This window comes from Poromitra crassiceps (assembly GCF_964638095.1).
Source record: "Poromitra crassiceps genome assembly, chromosome: 5".
NCBI classification, from domain to species: Eukaryota; Metazoa; Chordata; class Actinopteri; order Beryciformes; family Melamphaidae; genus Poromitra; species Poromitra crassiceps.
In genome coordinates, this window is record NC_139642.1 from 23,590,520 (window position 1) to 23,610,159 (window position 19,640).

The 19,640-nt window shown below is 42.7% G+C and overlaps 1 protein-coding gene across 1 annotated transcript in view; it reads right to left on the bottom strand.

The window, feature by feature from the left end:
• The window catches only part of abi3a (ABI family, member 3a), a 21,074-nt gene extending 12,232 nt beyond the window's left edge, over positions 1 to 8,842 (bottom strand). The window contains exons 1-4 of the mRNA XM_083637288.1: positions 8,706 to 8,842; positions 4,656 to 4,817; positions 2,724 to 2,894; positions 144 to 332 (exon numbers count right to left, since the gene is read on the bottom strand). Coding sequence (XP_083493414.1) covers positions 144 to 332; positions 2,724 to 2,894; positions 4,656 to 4,787 — 492 coding nt within the window. The 5' untranslated portion in view covers positions 4,788 to 4,817; positions 8,706 to 8,842. The remainder of the gene's footprint in view (positions 1 to 143; positions 333 to 2,723; positions 2,895 to 4,655; positions 4,818 to 8,705) is intronic.
• Between the last annotated feature and the right edge of the window lie 10,798 nt (positions 8,843 to 19,640).

Consider the following 19,640-nt stretch of genomic DNA (forward strand, 5'->3'; position numbering starts at 1 on the left):
GTGTGTGTGTGTGTGTGTGTGTGTGTGTGTGTGTGTGTGTGTGCCTGCGTGCGTGCGTGTGTGTGTGTGTGTGTGTGTGCGTGCGTGCGTGCGTGTGTGTGTGTGTGTGTGTGTGTGTGTGTGTGTGCGTGCGTGTGTGTGACCTTCATCCCGTGGCCCAGGGCGTCTAGCTGCTGGTAGCTGATTGGGCAGCGGCTGTAGGGCCCACGCTGCTGCTTGCTGATTGGAGAAGCAGCAGGAGGGAGGATCTTGTGGCTGCGTGGGACTCTCCTCACTGACGTGAAAACACCGATCTCCCTCCGAGAAACCTTCTCCTTATGCATCTCCAGCGTCTGGAAGGGGGGGGGGGGGGGGGGGGGGGGGGGGGGGTTTACCAGAACACCCTTCTTAGTATTGAATTCTCAAAATACCATTTTATGATGTTCACTTTGATTCACTTTCTACCATTCAGGAAACCGCTGATATTTTCCGGCTCACATTATACTTCACATTGAACCTTTTACAGCGCTGTGGTGCATTTTCAGTTTGTGGTGTGAGAAGTGGCACCGATGGTGAGATTGATTTCCTCAGGTTTAGCAGGTTTGAGGGAAGCGTTGTGTAACTTCCTGTTGCTGCAGTAGGTGAGGAGGTCTGAAGCTGCACACGGTGGCAACACTCAAGCCCCTTTAAATGATATACTGTCAAGAAAATGTGACACTTTCTCCTCGGTGTCTGTTTTTTTTTGTTTATTTTATTTACATGGCGTTTCACCTACAAATTAAACGGTGAAGAAGATGCTCAATTTCATGGAATTCAACATAAAGTCCGTTTAGAAAGCCTGAAAACATGCTTTCCTGTTTCTGGACTGATGATCATTATTGCTATTATTATTAACATCCTGTGCTGTGCTGTGCTGTCTGTTGAAGTTACCTTGAGCAAGAAACTGAAGACTCTGAATTCACATTGCCTGCACACACACACACACACGCGCACGCCACGCGCATGCGCACGCGCACACGCACGCATACACACACACACACACACACACACACACACACACACACACACACACACACACACACACACACACACACACACACACACACACACACACACACAGACAGTGGATAGAGAACACTGGGTCTATTCATTCAGTTCTACCCTCCCTACAGGGAGAGGGGACATTATCACTCTCTTTCTCTTTCTTACATACACTGCCTCCCCCCCCCCCCCACCCACACACACACACACACACACACACCCCTCACACCCCTCACACGAGTGACCTGGTCTGGATCAAAATTCTTGGCACAGAGCATGAAGGAATGGAGAGACAGAGGGAGGAGGGAGAGACAGAGGGGGCGGGGGGGGGGGGGGGGGGGGGGGAGAAAGAGAGAGAGGGAGAGAGAGAGAGACCACCACAGCAGGTTCCTGAAATACACTCACATGGAGGAGGCACTGTCTCTCATTTTGCTTTTCTCTGGATACATTATATTGTATTTTATGCATTACATACACATACATATACATTTCATACGTAATAGTTATAGATATTACTTTAGAATATATATTATATATATATATATCATAATAGCCTGTAGATATTAATATTAATATTTTTGTGATGTCATATCTATGTTCATAACTTCAATCATTTTATTTTCTACTTCTATGACTTTATGCTATCTTTAATTATTATTATTATTATTAATAAAATAAAATCTTAATCTAGTCTCATATGATCTCATTTATCTGACTAAATGTGAAATATAATAAGAATTGATCTAATAGAATCCGATATAATCATTTACTCTGATCTAATCTGATTTGATCTAATTGATCTAATCTGATGTGATCTGGTCTAATTTCACGTCATCCAAATGCACAGAAACAGCCAACAGCCAAACACTATCATGAAAGCGGAAACAGACCGGGCCAGCCGGAACGAGCCAGCCAATCAGCTTCAAACCAGGAACCAGTAACCTGGGTATAGAGAGCCCAGGAATGAGTCCGGAAAACATTGATGCTAATACTTCCGGGTTCTTCACTGTTTTCGCCTATGGGATTTTTGAATGGGTTTTTTGGCGCAATGCTTCAAATAATGTCTCTGGGCAACGCAAGCTTAATCAAACGCTAACCAGTGTTCAGCGGGATAATCTTCACACATGAGGACCACTTTTATGAGTGTTTAAGCTTTTACATGCCGTTAAAAGGGCGGCTAGCTAGCAAACGGCTAAATGAGACTACACTGTTGAGTCGACGGGGATATTATACGTCAATAACGTCATCACTTCAAAGGACAACACGGTTCTCTTTCCCTCACCTGGTTCAGCCCGGGGTAATCAGTGCACAGCAGCGCACACAACAACACTCCAGGTTGAGCGGTGACGTGGCGTGGAAGCCTATGCGACACTGTGTGTAGTTCTGGATTATCTTAGCACGAGCTTTTTACTTCTAGGGCTCGCATTTACACTTCAAAACTCATGAAAGTGAAGTGGTCCCCATGTGTGAAGATTATCCCGTTGAACACTGGTTCGCGTTTGATTAAGCTTGCTTTGCCCAGAGACCTTATTTGAAGCATCGCGCCAAAAACCCATTCAAAAATCCCATAGGCAGAAACAGTGAAGAACCCGGAAGTCCGGGACTTCCGCGTTCCGACTACAAAAATACGTCATCCCTGGGGCTCTCTATTATGGTGACATGGTTAGGTTTAGTAGCTCCATGGCTGGAGGGCGGGGTCTTACCTGTCCAATGATGTTGATGGAAGACTCCATGTGGCGGAGCTGATTGGTCTGAGCGTCAAGCAGCCTGAGAACGTTATTGGCCAGTGTACTGATCTGGTAGGCAACGCTGGCCAGTGATTGGGCAGTGAAGTTCTTGGTCTCCTCCAACGCCTTGACATTGCCCTCCCCCGACTGAGAGAGAGAGATTCATCAATGAACATGATGGGAGTGTGTGCTTGAAGTGTCAGCTGACTCTTACATAGTCACTGAGAGTTACATTAGATTACATTACAACCCTTACATTTAGTCTTAGAAGAAAATTCACCCTAAAAATGTAGAGTTCATTATCTACTCATCATCCATCCAACCTCCTAGCAGTTCTCCATGCAGGCTCAGTGCCGGAGAAAAAAACAAAAACAAAAAACTACTAACCTAAACTAAACTTGTACCACTGTTCCTTCAGAAGTTGTAGTTGTCATAGACTGTGCTCCATAGTTGATTGCTCTATTGCTGACAAAAATGTGTTATTGTAAGTCGCTTTGGATAAAAGCGTCTGCCAAATGACGTAATGGAGAAGATTTCTTCCAACCTACTACAATAAATAGGGAGCGGTCAATTACACTCCAGTCCAGTCCAGTCCAGTCCAGTTCAGTCCAGTCCAGTCCAGTCCAGTCCAGTTCAGTTCAGTTCAGTCCAGTCCAGTCCAGTTCAGTCCAGTCCAGTTCAGTCCAGTCCAGTCCAGTCCAGCGAGAAACATGCTTCAATGTAGCTTCAAGTTTAGGATGTTGTTGGTGGCAGCTAGACATACGTACTCAAACATCAGCTTGACGAGGGAGTCCAGAGGAGTCCCAGGCAAGGTGAGTATTATGTGATTTCACAATTGAATGAATGAATGGAGTTAGCCCACCGAGAGAATGTAGTTCATAGACTGGCATAGCTTTCACTCTCTCCTGTTATCTTCCCATCTACATTATAGTATACTTGCGCTGTTCACGTCAGCTGCATCTAGTCACATTTTAGGGGAGCTGCACACCGCCTACGCCCGCGTGATGCAGGCTTGCTGGCCGCGGGGTAGCCCTATGGCAAGGGCTTTAACGCCCGACCATAGATTTCTCATAAAGTTCTCAACTGGTGGATTTCAACCCAAAAGTGGGTTGCGGGGCCGTCTTGAGTGGGATGTGTGCATGAAAAAAGAGTTCTTCTACTCCTTGAGGACACCGGATTCCGCAGCCGACATTACTGTCTTTCAGAGGCTGTAGTGGATTTATTTTATAAAGCCAAGGCGAAGATACAGATAGCATATGAAACTGGAAGAACTAAGGCATCCATTGGTACCAACCATGTCATGCATGTTTCCTTGGGAAGGCGGCTAAATAACGCTCAGAAGTTAGGCAAAATGTTGGCAAGGGAAAAACTGGCATGGCCAAAGGGGTCCCTTGACCTCTCACCTCAAGATACCTGAATGAGAATGGGTTCGATGGGTACGCACGACTCTCCCCTTACATGCCCACTTTATGCTAATCCCATGCAGTTTTGGGCAAAAAGTATGCCGTTTTTAGCATGCAGTATAAATATATATATATATTTTTTTGCCTATACTAAGAATATTTCATGCCTATTGGGGTCCCTAAACAGTCTCTAAACAGTACTGGAATTGCATACATTCTGTATGACTGGAAAGCAGCTATCTTGTGGATTCAATTAGCCCGATTGTCTTCATGTGTGATGATGTTAGTCCCCATTGTTGCCATTTCATTGCATGGGACATGGTTGGCACCAATGGATGCTACTCCTTGAGGCTCCAGGCTGATATTACTTTCTGGCTAGTAATATAGTAATAATAATAATAACTACATTATTAATAGTATTACAAAGTAATATCAGCTAATTACTGACTTGTACTGTATGTATGTCTGTACGTCTGATCTGTATGTAGTAGTACTGAGTACTGACCTGTATGTAGTTGTTACAGCAGTAGTCGGCGACATTCAGCAGGTTGTTGTAGTTCTCCAGCAGCGCTTGCCGGGCACTCGGCGCCTCCTGCAGGATCTTCCCCACGTCCTCCTTAAAGTTCTGGTCCTTCATGGCTGAGTAGAGAGGAATACCTTGCAGCTCCTCAATGGACAAACAGCAAGCATTAGTATGTTTAGTATGTTATTGTTATTATTTTTATTATTATTATCATCATCATCTTCATCATTCCCAAAACCTCCGTACCCGGCTTGCACATAGGCTACAGCAAAAGATTCTAACTGTAAAATGTTCGGGTTCTGTAGGACAGCTTTCACCATATAGACCCTGCATCAAATAGGCCACGCCCCTCATGGGTGAAAACACTGTGCCGTTCTCCATTCACGCGTCTGAATTTACACCAGTGTCATTTTCCTTGAATTAAACATGCCCCAAAGCTGATGTGTGGTGGGCTGTATCAACAAATGTAAAAATCCCCAATTAATTTTTTTTGTACTACCGAGCAAAACAAGGGAGCCATTAAGAAGAAAAATGTGGATCTAGCCCAGGGGTGGGCAACATTTTTTTTTCCAGTGGGCCATACTGACATACATCAAATACGTGAAGGGCCACACATTGGAGATCATACCTGCCAACACCTGATTTCTCCCTATTTTTAACCCTCTCTCCCATTGTGATTGGTAATTTTTCGTTAATCTCCCGATATAATAGTAATACAAATCCAAAGGCTGTAGCAGATTAGATTTTTTTGTTTTTGGGGGTTGTTTTGTTTTTCTTCGAGGACCTTTGGGGCCAGATTGAGATGGTCCAGGGGCCAGGTCCGGCCTTGGGGCCGCATTTTGCCCATGTGTGATCTAGCCTGTAAGGAGATAAGAGAGGCGCTGACGGTGGCTCATCGTGGTAGAAGCAGGGATGTATTACCGAATGGCTCTAGCGGGCCCAGGCCCAGGGGCCCAAGAGCTCAGGGGGCCCATAACCCAGAGCCTCTTCACAGGGCCACCGCGTCTCTTGCCCAGGCCTGGGACGAACTGATCCCTGCATGGCTTACACCACTGATATGGTATTGAAAATAGTTGTCCAAGTCTAGATGGATAAAAAGGATGGAGGATGGAGGATAAAAACCCACCTATCTTGTCTCTTCCACTCTTTTCCGAGTTATCCGTCTCAATTTCAACATCGCCCTGCTGTAAATTACTAATGTTTAATACATTTTTGAAAAGAAAAGGTGAGAGGAGGAAGGAAGGAGAGGGTGGTAGCAAAGGCAACTATGAACAGACGGGGGAGGGTTACAAGCAGAAGAGTTGAATTTAAAAAGAGGAAGGGTGGATGAGAAGAAGTAACAAATAAAGAAAATCATTTGATAAATGATTTGTGACACTTTGGGGGCTCTTCTTCCTCTAGCTGGACACACACACTCAGTCTCAAGAGTCTCCATGGTTTCAGTTGGCTAGGTCTCACCCTGGCACACAACCAGGCAGTAAGACAAATAACCCAGAACATGCATCTGACTGTGTCTTAATGGTCACCTTGTATACAGTAGTGACAAGGCATTACACAGGAAGTCGAATGGTTAAATAATTAGATTGCTAATGTAGGGAGAGCAGGGCATGTGGTCACACTGTTCACTCATTGGTGTATTAGTGCCTTACTACTGAGAAACAATATTTTTCGGGAACACTATAATAACTGCACGCTAGAACACTGATTCAATATGCGGACATTTCTTTATTTACTTTGAGTCTCTTTTAGTCCAGCGCCATTTTTTTGCAACTGGTGAGGGGATGTGTGGGGATGTTACAGTATTTAGGACTAACCCTATATTTTTGACAGAATGTTCCATACGTTTATGGACAATTAGAGGGTTATTGTGCTTTTGGCTTTAATTGAGTGTACCTGCACTGTAAATCCTGTGTTAGATACAAGTGTTTATTTCTTGTTATTGTGCTGTTGGCTTTGAGTGTTCAGGTGTCTGTGCAGTAAATCGATGCAGGTGAGTGTATGTCTTAGTTATTATTCTGGCCTTAATTGTACATACTGTATGTGCACTGTGAGGGGGGCCCTTTATGCATCCAGGCCCAGGGGCCCATCATGTCATAATCCGCCTATAAGTAGAAGAGGGGGAAACTTTGGGACCTTGAGAGTAAATACATGTATAATGTAGAGAGTATTTAGCCATTAAGTTACCAGTAACTGTCTAGTTATATTCTTGTATGATAATCTATATGTTAAAATATGTTTAAAAAGCTAACGATACCATGCTATCCTAACATTAGGCTGCTAACTTACTAAGCTAACATTACTGAGCTAGTTCCTCTCTATAAAGATGAGTTGTGTTCATGTGTGGGTCTCAGGATATTTTGCTCTGTAGCTGACTGCCAGTCCAGCGGGTGCAAAAGTAAAGAGAAATCTCACTGACTTGTTAGCTAACGCATGATAGCATCAATCCACAACAACCAATGTCACATCAGCGTCGTTCAAACTTACAGTCTGAATTTCAGATTTTCATTAAGTGAAATTATTCAAGATCCATTTATTATCTTACCTGCTGATCAAAATAAGTAATGTTAGTGGATGTAAATACCCTAGCTATTTAATTTCAGGCCACTGTGGGGTGATTTATCAGCTTTATTGGAGTAACATTAATGAAAACGGACATGAATGATGGAGGCCAATTAAGTTCACTTTTTCAATGTACCTTTCCCTCTCTGTTTTAGGCACTGTGCTGAAATAATTCTTTTGACGGACTTGTCTACTCGAAAACAGGAAAAACCTTTATCTGTTCAGATTTCCTTCCGACGGGACACTTTTGCTGGTGTGTTAGCGATATTGTTTCCCCCACGGTGGGTGTGGCTTTCAAATTAGCCTATGACGTGCTCTGCAGTGTCTCTCTATATCAGGGATGCAGTGCTAAATACAGAGGTGAGTAGACCTAGGCCTATAGTTAATTACGGAGCATGAAGAGAGCTGCGCGCTTGACATCGGTCCTAGTGATTCTTGCTTCTGGTGCGGCAGTCAGATAAGATACAGTAACAAGCAGTGGAGGACTCGCACACAGAACTATAGACAAGACAAAGTCTTAAAAAATCAGATCCATTTTATTATAGGATCGGCACAAATTGGCAGCAAACGTTTCAGTCCTAGTTGGACTATCATCAGTGCACGTACTGCATATATATATTGTATATATATAATATATACAATTATATATATAATTGTAATTATATATATATATATATATATATATATATATATATATATATATATATATATATATATATATATATATATATATATATATATATATATATATATATATATATATATATATATAATTACAATTATATATATAATATAAAAGTTGACACAATCGTCCTCCCCCTCTTCCTTGTTCTCTCAGCAAATGAAAATATATAATATAGATCTTTTTTTTTAATTTTTAAAAAAATTAAAAAATAATTGTAATTATATATATATATATATATATATATATATATATATATATATATATATATATATATATATATATATATATATATATATATATATATATAATTACAATTATTTTTTAATTTTTTTATAATGTAACAGATCTTAACCAGCACCACCTGCTGGTCAAACTAGAAACACTTCTGAAAAATTTACTTTATTCCATCTGGTCAGCATAATAATTCATTCATATATGAATAGTAGTAATTAGATTAGTCAACTTTTTGCCATTTGACAATTTTTACTTGCTGGCATCCCTTGCACTTTCAGAATAGTGTGGTGTTTGTTTGCTTTTTAGTTTATGTATGACCTGTGAACAAGTTGGCACTTTTTGCAATAAACTCAAATGAGATGTATTTTCTTTGCTGGCTGTGACTTTTTGTGTCTAATATTGTGTTATAATTTCGCAATCCCAATATAGGCAATTAATATAAACTTTTAAAATTAAACAAACCCCTACAGCCATCACTACTGCACAACTTCTAGTGTGATCCATTAATAGTCAGAATAGGCTATACAGAAGGAATAATGTTATGTTGTTCCTACCTGACGCTGCAGAGACAAACAGGCTGAAGACACAGTCGGAAAGTTGACACAATCGTCCTCCCCCTCTTCCTTGTTCTCTCAGCAAATGAAAAGAAGAACAGATTCCACCTGCTCTGTTAAACCCATCTCTCTCTCTCTCTCTCTCTTCTCTGTCTGTCTCTCCCCCCTCCCTCCCTCAAAGGGCTGCTGCGATGTGGAACCAAAGATCTTCTGTTTCAGAAGACAAGTCACTCCCTATAGGCCTATACAACTTTTGCACCATGATCCATCTCATCTGTTGTTGTTGTTGTGTTGTGTTGTGTTGTGTTGTTGTGATGCTGTTGTGTTGTGTTGGTGTGATGTTGTTGTTGTTGTTGTTGTTGTTGTTGTTGTTATATCGTAGTCAGGTAAGAGGCATCATGTGACGCTCCGCACCACATCACTTTGTCTTAAACGGTTTCTGGAAATATAGCCAGAGTGAGACATCATTCTATTTTTGCCTCCTCTCTGCTTTAACCATGGCTTCAACCTGCTCTACTTCAGTCTGCAGAAATCGCTTCCTGTTTCTCACAGTTGATGTATCTGAGTCAGTCTCTCCCTCCCTGTCTCTCTGTCTCTCCCTCTGTCTGTCTGTCTGTCTGTCTGTCTGTCTGTCTGTCTGTCTGTCTGTCTGTCTGTCTGTCTGTCTGTCTGTCTGTCTGTCTGTCTGTCTGTCTGTCTGTCGGTCTGTCTCCCTCTCTCAATTCAATTCAAATGGCTTCATTGGCATGACTTAACAGGCTACATATTGCCAAAACAAGTGAAAAAGCTAAACAAAGTAGGAAACTTAACAAAGAAACATACAAGACAAAACAAATGATCTGTTGTGCTACTGTATAACAGCAACAATGTTTGTCAGGTGATTGTCAGTCCCTCAGTTTACTGTCCTCCCCAGTATAGGACTGGTTGTTTTTCTTCATCTAAGAAAACCTTGTGTTGTTGTTAGATTTTTTTTAAGTGCTTCCCATGTTTATACTTTTCACATTTGGTAAGAACGTAGCAGGTCTCAGGTTCACTGAGGGTGCAATGACAGCACAGCCTTTGCTCTGCAGGAAGTCAGGTTTTGCGGTGTCCCTCTTTCAACAGAAAGGCTATGTGCTCACTCAAGGTTCTCAGGATCAGTTGAGTAAGGGGGTTCCTGTTGCTCCTCGTCTGGCATTGCAAGGCTTGGTAATGCAGTGATGCACAAGAAGAGAGAGTCACTTAGTTTTAGGTGTCCAAAAGTTAATTGCTCTTTTTGTATTCTCTCTCTCTCTCTCTCTCTCTCTCTCTCTCTCTCTCTCTCTCTCTCTCTCTCTCTCTCTCTCTCTCTCTCTCTCTCTCTCTCTCTCTCTCTCTCTGTCTCTCCCTCTATCTCCCTCTCTCTTAAAATACTTTATATAGGTCAAATTTAAAACTGTTATTTGGGTTTCTTCCTCTTTGTTTTCTGTCATTCCTGCATTCAAATGTGATCAAGTAGGAATGAACCAAATACATAAAAAATATATATTAAATACATACTTTGTGTAGAGGGACATTGATTTAATGTTACTCTGCATCCCAGAAACTGAGCATAAAGCACACTCGTATTATAATTAACATTTATTGTTCATTTACACCAGAATATCTGTCATTCTCTACACAAGATCCGAACATCTAAAATGAAACTCAACTGTTTAGCTGTAACTGGCTCAACAGCATCACCTGCTGGACAGACTCCATATTTCAATTTATTTGCACCCTGATAAATAACAGAATAAAAATGTTAAAACACAGAGATTCTGTGGACAAAAGAAAACATAAAAGAAGAGATTAAATCAATAATGTGTACAGGTGAGATGGAAAAAAAATCCTGGTGATTAAAACAGCTCACTTCAAAACCAATCAGAAAACAACAACGGAGAAATGCACAATACAAACTGAGACAACTCACACGGGGGACAACCTATGGGCTGTGTGTTGCTAGGGGCGACCAGGGGGCTGTGTGTTGCTAGGGGGGACCAGGGGGCTGTGTGTTGCTAGGGACGACCTGGGGGCTGTGTGTTGCTAGGGACGGCCTGGGGGCTGTGTGTTGCTAGGGACGGCCTGGGGGCTGTGTGTTGCTAGGGGCGACCAGGGGGTTCCAGGGCTGTTTGTGAAGCACTCCCTCCCTGTCCTTCTTCTCGAGAGGCCTCAGGTGGCAGGACAAAACTAATCAGACAGACAGACAGACAGACAGACGCTGCCGTCAGGAACGCTCCAAGTCAAAGCTGATGTTGGAGCATGTTCTTAATTGTTTGTTTGTGAACCCCTGAGCTAGATTGTTTGCCATGTTGTGTTGGTTGTTCAGTTTCTGTTTATTGATTGTGTTTAGTTAGATGTGTGATTCATTCGATTTAGTTAGAGACTTTCTGTGAAGCCATGCCCGTTGAGACTTGACTTGCCTGTGAATCAGGGCTACAGTATATAAATAAACTTGACTTGATTTGACAAACGTCCTCATGCCGAGTGTCACAGAGTGAAAACAACGACCAAAATGGGAGGAGAATGGATGTGATGACAGCGAGCTAGACTTAGAGATTTCATCAGCCCTTAAAAAACGTAAAGGCATTGATGAATTAAACATCATCAACAGCAAGCAGGTCTGTAACTAGATGATATATATATCTGTGATTTCTGACCTCTGTGGTCCTCTTCATCACATCCTCTGGAGCCTGCAGAAAAACTAACAAAGTTTTGCTCGTACTGTGAAAAAGCACAGGAGTGAAATAAAGCAGAAACTTAATGGCAGCATCGTTCCTGTCTGCAACACCGACTCTGAGTTTGTGCTCAATTCACAATACTTACTCTTGATCTTTTTGTTTGCTGTGTGTGTGTGTGTGTGTGTGTGTGTGTGTGTGTGTGTGTGTGTGTGTGTGTGTGTGTGTGTGTGTGTGTGTGTGTGTGTGTGTGTGTGTGCGTGTGCGTGCGTGCGTGCGTGCGTGCGTGCGTGTGTGTGTGCGTGTGCGCGTGCGTGTGTGTGTGTGTGTGTGTGTCTCCAGGACTAGTTCAACCAATAAATTAATGATTGATAGAAGTGAAACATGTTGGCAATGAAACATCAGTTGAGAGTTCAGACTTCTCAATTCTGGGAAAGTTGTGTCAGGAAAACTATGTGAAATGGGGAAAAACAATGTTAACAAATACTGGAAGACCCACTGCCTTGTAACACCACCCAAATAGACCTTTATAGGCGGTGGAGGCTCTGTGACCTTCACTCTGTGTGGTTAAGTTGCTCTGTTGGGTGGAAGTTAACATTTTAGCTCGGTCTCCTCTCGCTTTTATCCAAGTTTCCTCTGGCGCTTGGAAGCTGTTGCAGCATGTCAGCCATGTTTCTGTGGTGCAGTGTTTATTTCCTCGTGGCTGGGCTTTATCTGCAGGGCAGCTCGGCTCCGACGCCTGAGGACTGCCAACGCTTGGTCACACCTCTGCCTCTGGACAACGGGAGCAAGGTAAGAAGCTTCAGCAGTTTGTTACTGGAGGAGGTCTGCTCATGCCGAGTGGTTGTCATTATTAAATGCGAATAATAATTAATAAGTAATACTAGGAGTAGGAGGCCAAATCCGATTTGTGAACTTTAATGACCTATTAATCATTCTATCCAGATTGGTGGACGCTCCAAGTCTGATTTGTGTCACTTGTGCCAAACCACACTCTCCCAAATAAGATTTGGGAAACCAATCAAGATAATGATGATTAATGACTTTAGCAGCAAATCGGAATTGCCTGTAATGTGAACATGGCCTTAGAATAGAGTTCCATCTCCCCATCAAATTCTTCCCCGATGTAATTCTCCCATAGTAGGTACCTTAAAAGGAGTTTGTGGGTTCAGGGGATTCTTGGGGATTCTATATTGACATTACACCCGTAGAAACCTTATTCAAGCCCAGGATGTCCTGGAGAGGGGTGCCTTTTGTGTCCAGCACTAATGCTAAACTGCATGTTGTGAACAGATGCACGGCAGCTGGAACTTCATCGCAGGTTTCGTTGATCACATCGTGTTTGACGCCATCCTGAAGACGGTGGACAGCTCCTGGATATTGATCAAACCATCACCTTCCAGCAACAACACTCTGATTATGACTGGGGAGAACATGATGTGAGTTGGTGACAGCATCTTGGGGCTGTCCATTTTTATCAAATGCACAAGAACATGATACCTTTACATTTAAAGTACAATCATATTAATTGTAGTAATAACTCATTACTGTGACTAGAAATTGAGTGCGCTGGCTGTGCTTACTGGAGCACCTCTCAAGCTGTACACGTCAGTACATCAACTCGGTTAGCCGTGCACCATGATTCTCCAGCGATATCAATATGGGCCGTACACCTGGTGAATATGTAGGGGACTAGTAAGATGCAGAAGGAGAGAACACAGAATGTGAAGGTCCACGTCCTCGAAGGCGACCCTGAGAAATGTCCTTCCCAGATAGGTACATTACGTAGAAGCATCCTTGAGATTGACAGTTGCAAACCTAGGACAGCCTGGCTCACCCTGAGAACTTCTTTAGTCCCTTTACTGTAGGTCTACTTGGCCTGAGAGATCTGTCCCGTGTCGGGATAAGGAAATATTGGGAATAAACCCTGTCTGCCGATTTTCCGGCACCACCTCGCCGAGGGCCTTCTTTTCCATGAGAGTCGAGATGTCTGAGCACAAAGCCTCTGTGCTGGTCTGCCATGATGTCTGCCATGATGAGAAAGCAGCCGACTCCATGAGAGACTTGTACATTAACTGTAAATGATAGGCTAACCCTCAGTCATTGTTCAATCGAGTAGGAGAGAATGAATGTCCGCACACCGGTTAAGCTCCCATAATTTAATAATTGAAATAGCGCAACGTTTCGACCCCACACGGGTCTTCTTCAGGCAATCAATCAACAAAGCACAGACAGGAAAAAGGCAGTTAATATAGCTGTTCAGGTGATTAGTTAATGGTAAACACCTGCCCATCAGCTGATCCGGCCTGTACAACAATTTTTTTTATAAAATTGGTTTAAAACCCCAAGAAAGGGGCATAGGCTACATTCAACATATCACAATATGAAAGTTAATAATACATTAATATTTCCATCAATAAACCACACCCTTGTTGCAGAAAATAAAATAAAATGAGGAAAAGGGGAAAGAAAGAAATTGTTCAATCGACCCATGCGTCTGCTCCCAGGGCCTCCCATGCCAAATATTCTTCAAGAAAATGTGTCTGTGATATAAAATGAGATATTCTACGATGATACAACATGAATATAATAATATAATAATAATAATGATTGGATTTATATAGCGCCTTTCCAAGTGCTCAAAGCGCTTCACAGAATCATTATTCGTTCACACCATTCATCAACGGCCCCTCCGATACCAATCATACGAGGCAGAGGGTTAAGTGTCTTGCCCAGGGACACAACGACAGCAGCTGGGAGGGAGCGGGGATCGAACCGCCAACCCTTGCGTCATGTGGCCGACCTGCTCTACCTCCTGAGCTAAAGCCGCCCCCAAAAAAATGAAATTAGTTATGAGACCATGAGATATTATTATATGATTGAGAACATCTCTGAGAAATCTGCTAGTGGGATACATGCAGGGCAACTTTTCAGGCAGCCCTTATGGGTCAGTGGGTGCTGCAGAAGTGTCTTGACATGACAGAGGAACATCTTGGTTCACTTTGTGGCCTGTTGCTGGTAATGTTGCCTTGTTCTGTTGCCACAAAAGTTGCCTGCCAGACTATGCATTTACCAACCTCCTCTCTCTTCTCTCAGGAATGGAAAATGCAACAGGTCATCAGCCATCATGACCGTCATTGGCAACACTGTAAAAGTTGTATGTAAGTCACACTATTTCAGAGTTTCTGGAATGTAAGTCAGAGTGTTAACTCGAGAGGTTCTGGTACAGCCATCAATCATCTGCCAAGGGCGAGTGCCTTGAAGAGTTTATGACCTGGGTGGGACTTTATGATTGATATATTATATGTATATTATTTATGATATATTATATTGATAGCACCCCTTCAGATCCCCTGTCAATTCCAATGGACATAACTTTTCTAGGACTTCTAGATCTATGATAACTGTCTTCTGACTCCACCCAATATGTACACATGTATTTGCCTGGAATGTCTATAAGCCAATCAGAGTGCTCCACATTATCTATCTGTCTTATCTGGACTGCAATAGAGCCACACCCGACCGTGAGACTCAGAATGAAGTGTAAGGCACATTTCAATCTAATCATATAATGTTAAACAACATAATTTGTTTTTAAACTGTATTTAAAGTAAACATGAGATGTTATATTACTTATACATGTCAAAATTTCATGAGAGATTTATGGCTCTATCAACCCCCCCCCCCCCCCCCCCCTAAAATGGAATTGGGGAATCTGAATGTCTCCGGAAGGGAAATAGGGAAATGGATGAATGAATGAATGAATGAATGAATGAATGAATGAATGGGGAAATACTCTTTTGATATTCTGACTGTTTTGATTTCATTTTCGAATGATCCAATCAGTTTATAATGCATCCTATTGAATATGTATACAAGTTAGAAATACAAATGTAAAAATAGCCTAAGCTACTCTAGGTCACATATCAAATGTACAATGGGTGCGGAGCTCAAGCAAGTCGTCCTCTCTCGGCGCCATCTTGTACATCATACCACATCATTCGGCACAAAGGTTTTTATTAGGACATACTACTGTCAAGTCTCACATGTTTGAGACGACCCTCAAGCCAAGCTTGCAGCTCTCCAACTTTTCTGTCAAAATTGATGTCAACTTGGCCCCAAATATTTGTCTGTCTCATCACCTCCTCACCACCAGACTGTTGACTTAACTCATTTGACTTACTTCAGCTAACAGCCACTTCCTCTCCATAGATGATGATCCAACATACACCTCCGTGTTCCAGATGCTGCCAGCCTGCGCTGAGTGCCAGGTCTACTCCATCAACACCACCAGCAAACAGTTGGACGCCCCCATCCGCTCTCTTTATTATATGCTAGGTAGGACGGGAAGTGTGGAGGGAAGCTGGGGGATTGTGTTTGGGTGAGAGAGAACAAATTGAAAATAAAATACTGTAATTTGCACACTTTAATTATCCAGATCCAATCTTTATGGATGAATCAGTACAGCCCCACTAGAGCAGCCAGATACAGAAGCCTAACTACCACAAAATGAGAGGGAATACCAAGTGACTCATCTCTCCACGAGACTTGGGAATGTGTAATTAAACATAGCTGTTTTCTCCAGGCAGGTCATCTGCCCTGGAGGCTGTTTTCTCCAGGCAGGTCGTCTGCCCTGGAGGATGTTTTCTCCAGGCAGGTCGTCTGCCCTGGAGGATGTTTTCTCCAGGCAGGTCATCTGCCCTGGAGGCTGTTTTCTCCAGGCAGGTCGTCTGCCCTGGATGATGTTTTCTCCAGGCAGGTCGTCTGCCCTGGAGGATGTTTTCTCCAGGCAGGTCGTCTGCCCTGGAGGATGTTTTCTCCAGGCAGGTCGTCTGCCCTGGAGGATGTTTTCTCCAGGCAGGTCGTCTGCCCTGGAGGATGTTTTCTCCAGGCAGGTCGTCTGCCCTGGAGGATGATTTCTCCAGGCAGGTTGTCTGCCTGCCCTGGAGGTTGTTTTCTCCAGGCAGGTTGTCTGCCCTGGAGGTTGTTTTCTCCAGGCAGGTTGTCTGCCCTGGAGGAATCTGTTATTAAACATGGATGTTTTCTCCAGGCAGGTCGTCTGCCCTGGAGGATGTTTTCTCCAGGCAGGTTGTCTGCCCTGGAGGATGTTTTCTCCAGGCAGGTCGTCTGCCCTGGAGGCTGTTTTCTCCAGGCAGGTTGTCTGCCCTGGAGGTTGTTTTCTCCAGGCAGGATGTCTGCCTGCCCTGGAGGTTGTTTTCTCCAGGCAGGTTGTCTGCCCTGGAGGTTGTTTTCTCCAGGCAGGTTGTCTGCCCTGGAGGTTGTTTTCTCCAGGCAGGATGTCTGCCCTGGAGGAATCTGTTATTAAACATGGATGTTTTCTCCAGGCAGGTCGTCTGCCCTGGAGGATGTTTTCTCCGGGCAGGTTGTCTGCCCTGGAGGATGTTTTCTCCAGGCAGGTCGTCTGCCCTGGAAGAATCTGTTATTAAACATGGCTGTTTTCTCCAGGCAGGTCGTCTGCCCTGGAGGAATCCCATCTGGAAGCTTTCCGGCAGCAGGCAGAGTGCCTCGGGTTTTCCCAGCCACCAAACTTCAACTATGATCCCAAGAAAGGTCTTATTTTACATTATGATCCTTCCAAAATGAGATATCTCTCTGCCTTAAGCAAGGATGTATTGTTAGTTATTTAGACCTGAACAAGAATGTATTGTTAGTTATTTAGACCTGAACAAGCATGTATTGTTAGTTATTTAGACCTGAACAAGCATGTATTGTTAGTTATTTAGACCTGAACAAGCATGTATTGTTAGTTATTTAGACCTGAACACAGACTGATAAGCATGTATTGTTAGTTATTTAGACCTGAACACAGACTGATAAGCATGTATTGTTAGTTATTTAGACCTGAACACAGACTGATAAGCATGTATTGTTAGTTATTTAGACCTGAACACAGACTGATAATGATCTATTCTTCTATTTTAATTTGAGACAACTTTTGCAGCTTAAAGGGGTGGCCACACTGATCCATGGTGTCTGTCCGTCTGCGTTCATTTCTCTGTTCACCATTCATTTTCTGTCCGTCTGTCCGCGGAGCACTGATGAAGCGTACGTATCCAGCAAATTTGCATACGTTTTGATGGACAGAAAGTTCAAGAGTGCTGAACTTTTTCTGGATGGATGTATCAGATGGACGGATAGTCACCGTCTGTTTAGCCGATCAGAGTCGAGGAGGCGTTCTCAGAGCTCAAATGGCTGAGCGGAAGTCGCCCGCATCGATATAGCTATATAATGTTATTTTACCGTTATAAATATCAACAACTAGCCAACAGATATCAAAGCTGGTGGGCTTCATGAAAACAGCATGACTCGAACTGGCCGACCAGTACATCAATCTGGTCATTCAGTGGTGTTTTATTGCCAAATAAGTAACGTAGCGCACAGAGCACTCTCGGTTTATACGCGGGTCGCTTCAAGGTGCTCAAGGACATACATTTATCCATTCTATAATTATGTCCATTTTCTGATGGATCACTGTGGCCACTGTAAATGAAAAAAACTATCTCACTCTCTCTCTCTCTCACACACACACACACACACACACACACACACACACACACACACACACACACACATGCATGCACTCTCTCTCTCTCTCTCTCTCTCTCTCTTTTCACAGGTTTCTGTCCTGATGATGGTCCTGATGAGGTCAAAAAAGTGTGACCTTTATTCACACCTGAAGAAACCACAGCTGCTGACAGAAACAAACATTTGTTTAATTTGTTCGTTGAAATCGTGTGTCAGCCATCTGTAATACTAATAAACTTTATTTGTGTAATATTTTCTGAATGAGTCACAGAGTCCATTGCAAACATGATATCAATAAGATAAACATTTAAAATGCCAGATGTAAATTCAAAACATGTTCAATGTTACAATAGGTAAAAACAAAAACATGTGATAACATGTGTGATGCCTAGAGGTGAGGATTTACCCCAGACCAGGTCTTTGATGAAGTGCATCAGACAAGATGTGAACAGTCCTTTAAATTACTGTACCGGTATATATCACAATATTTTAGACAAAATACCTCTATATTAATAGACTATATTATATATCTCCTATGTCCAATATCTCATGTCTCATATGTATCTCAACTTGTTAGTCAGCTCCTTCACTAACTGAAGCTCCACACTAACTGATGAGATGAACTTGTTAATCAGCTCCTTCACTAACTGAAGCACACTGACTGATGAGATGAACTTGTTAATCAGCTCCTTCACTAACTGAAGCTCCACACTAACTGATTAGATGTTGTTAATCAGCTTCTTCACTAACTGAAGCTCCACACTAACTGATGAGATGTTGTTAATCAGCTCCTTTACTAACTGAAGCTCCACACTAACTGATGAGATGTTTTTAATCAGCTCCTTTACTAACTGAAGCTCCACACTAACTGATGACATGTTGTTAATCAGCTCCTTCACTAACTGAAGCTCCACACTGACTGATGAGATGGGGGAAACTTGGAACAGAGAAAATGGAAAAAGGTAGAAACCCATTTCCCAGCAGGGCAGACAGGGAGCTGAATCCACCCAATCATGCCTCTCTGGCTTCCAAGCTGAATGCATAATGCTTCTGATAAAGCACTTTGGACATCCATTACATGGCCCAATCCAAACTGATTTCTGCTCCCTAGTGTTGTCTATAGTGCAGCCATCCCATAATAGCCCTGAGCTGTAGGACTGGCTGCCCCCCCCCCCCACCCCCCCCCCCCCCCTCTCTCTCTCTCTCTCTCTCTCTCCCTCCCTCCCTCCCTCTCTCTCTCTCTCTCTCTCCCTCCCTCTCTCAGGCCTTTTTATATTCATGGCTGTCTGTGGGAAGAGGAAGCCTGACTGAATGTGGGAACAAAATAATAGGCATTTAAATTATACTGGATATGTCCTATCTTTCTGTCCTCATGCAATTTGAGGAATCCTTACCACATTAAAGTGGTAAAGTTGAGGTATTTGTCCACAATTTCCTAATAATTTCCTAGAAAAGAACTGGAAGTTTCCTGGAAGAACCATGACATTATGTAGAAAATGGTGGACGTAGAAATGTAGAAAACGGGTGGAGTCGATATTATTTCTCAAATAATTCCTGAAATATCTGCAAACTATAAACTAATTATTGGAGAAAAAGATATGGAGAGGCAAATTGTCAGAATATCATATAATTCGATAATTATTATTTGTTGTATTCTTAATCTTCTTAATTGATTTTATTTAAGTTCTAATTTTCGATATAAGCATACCTGTAG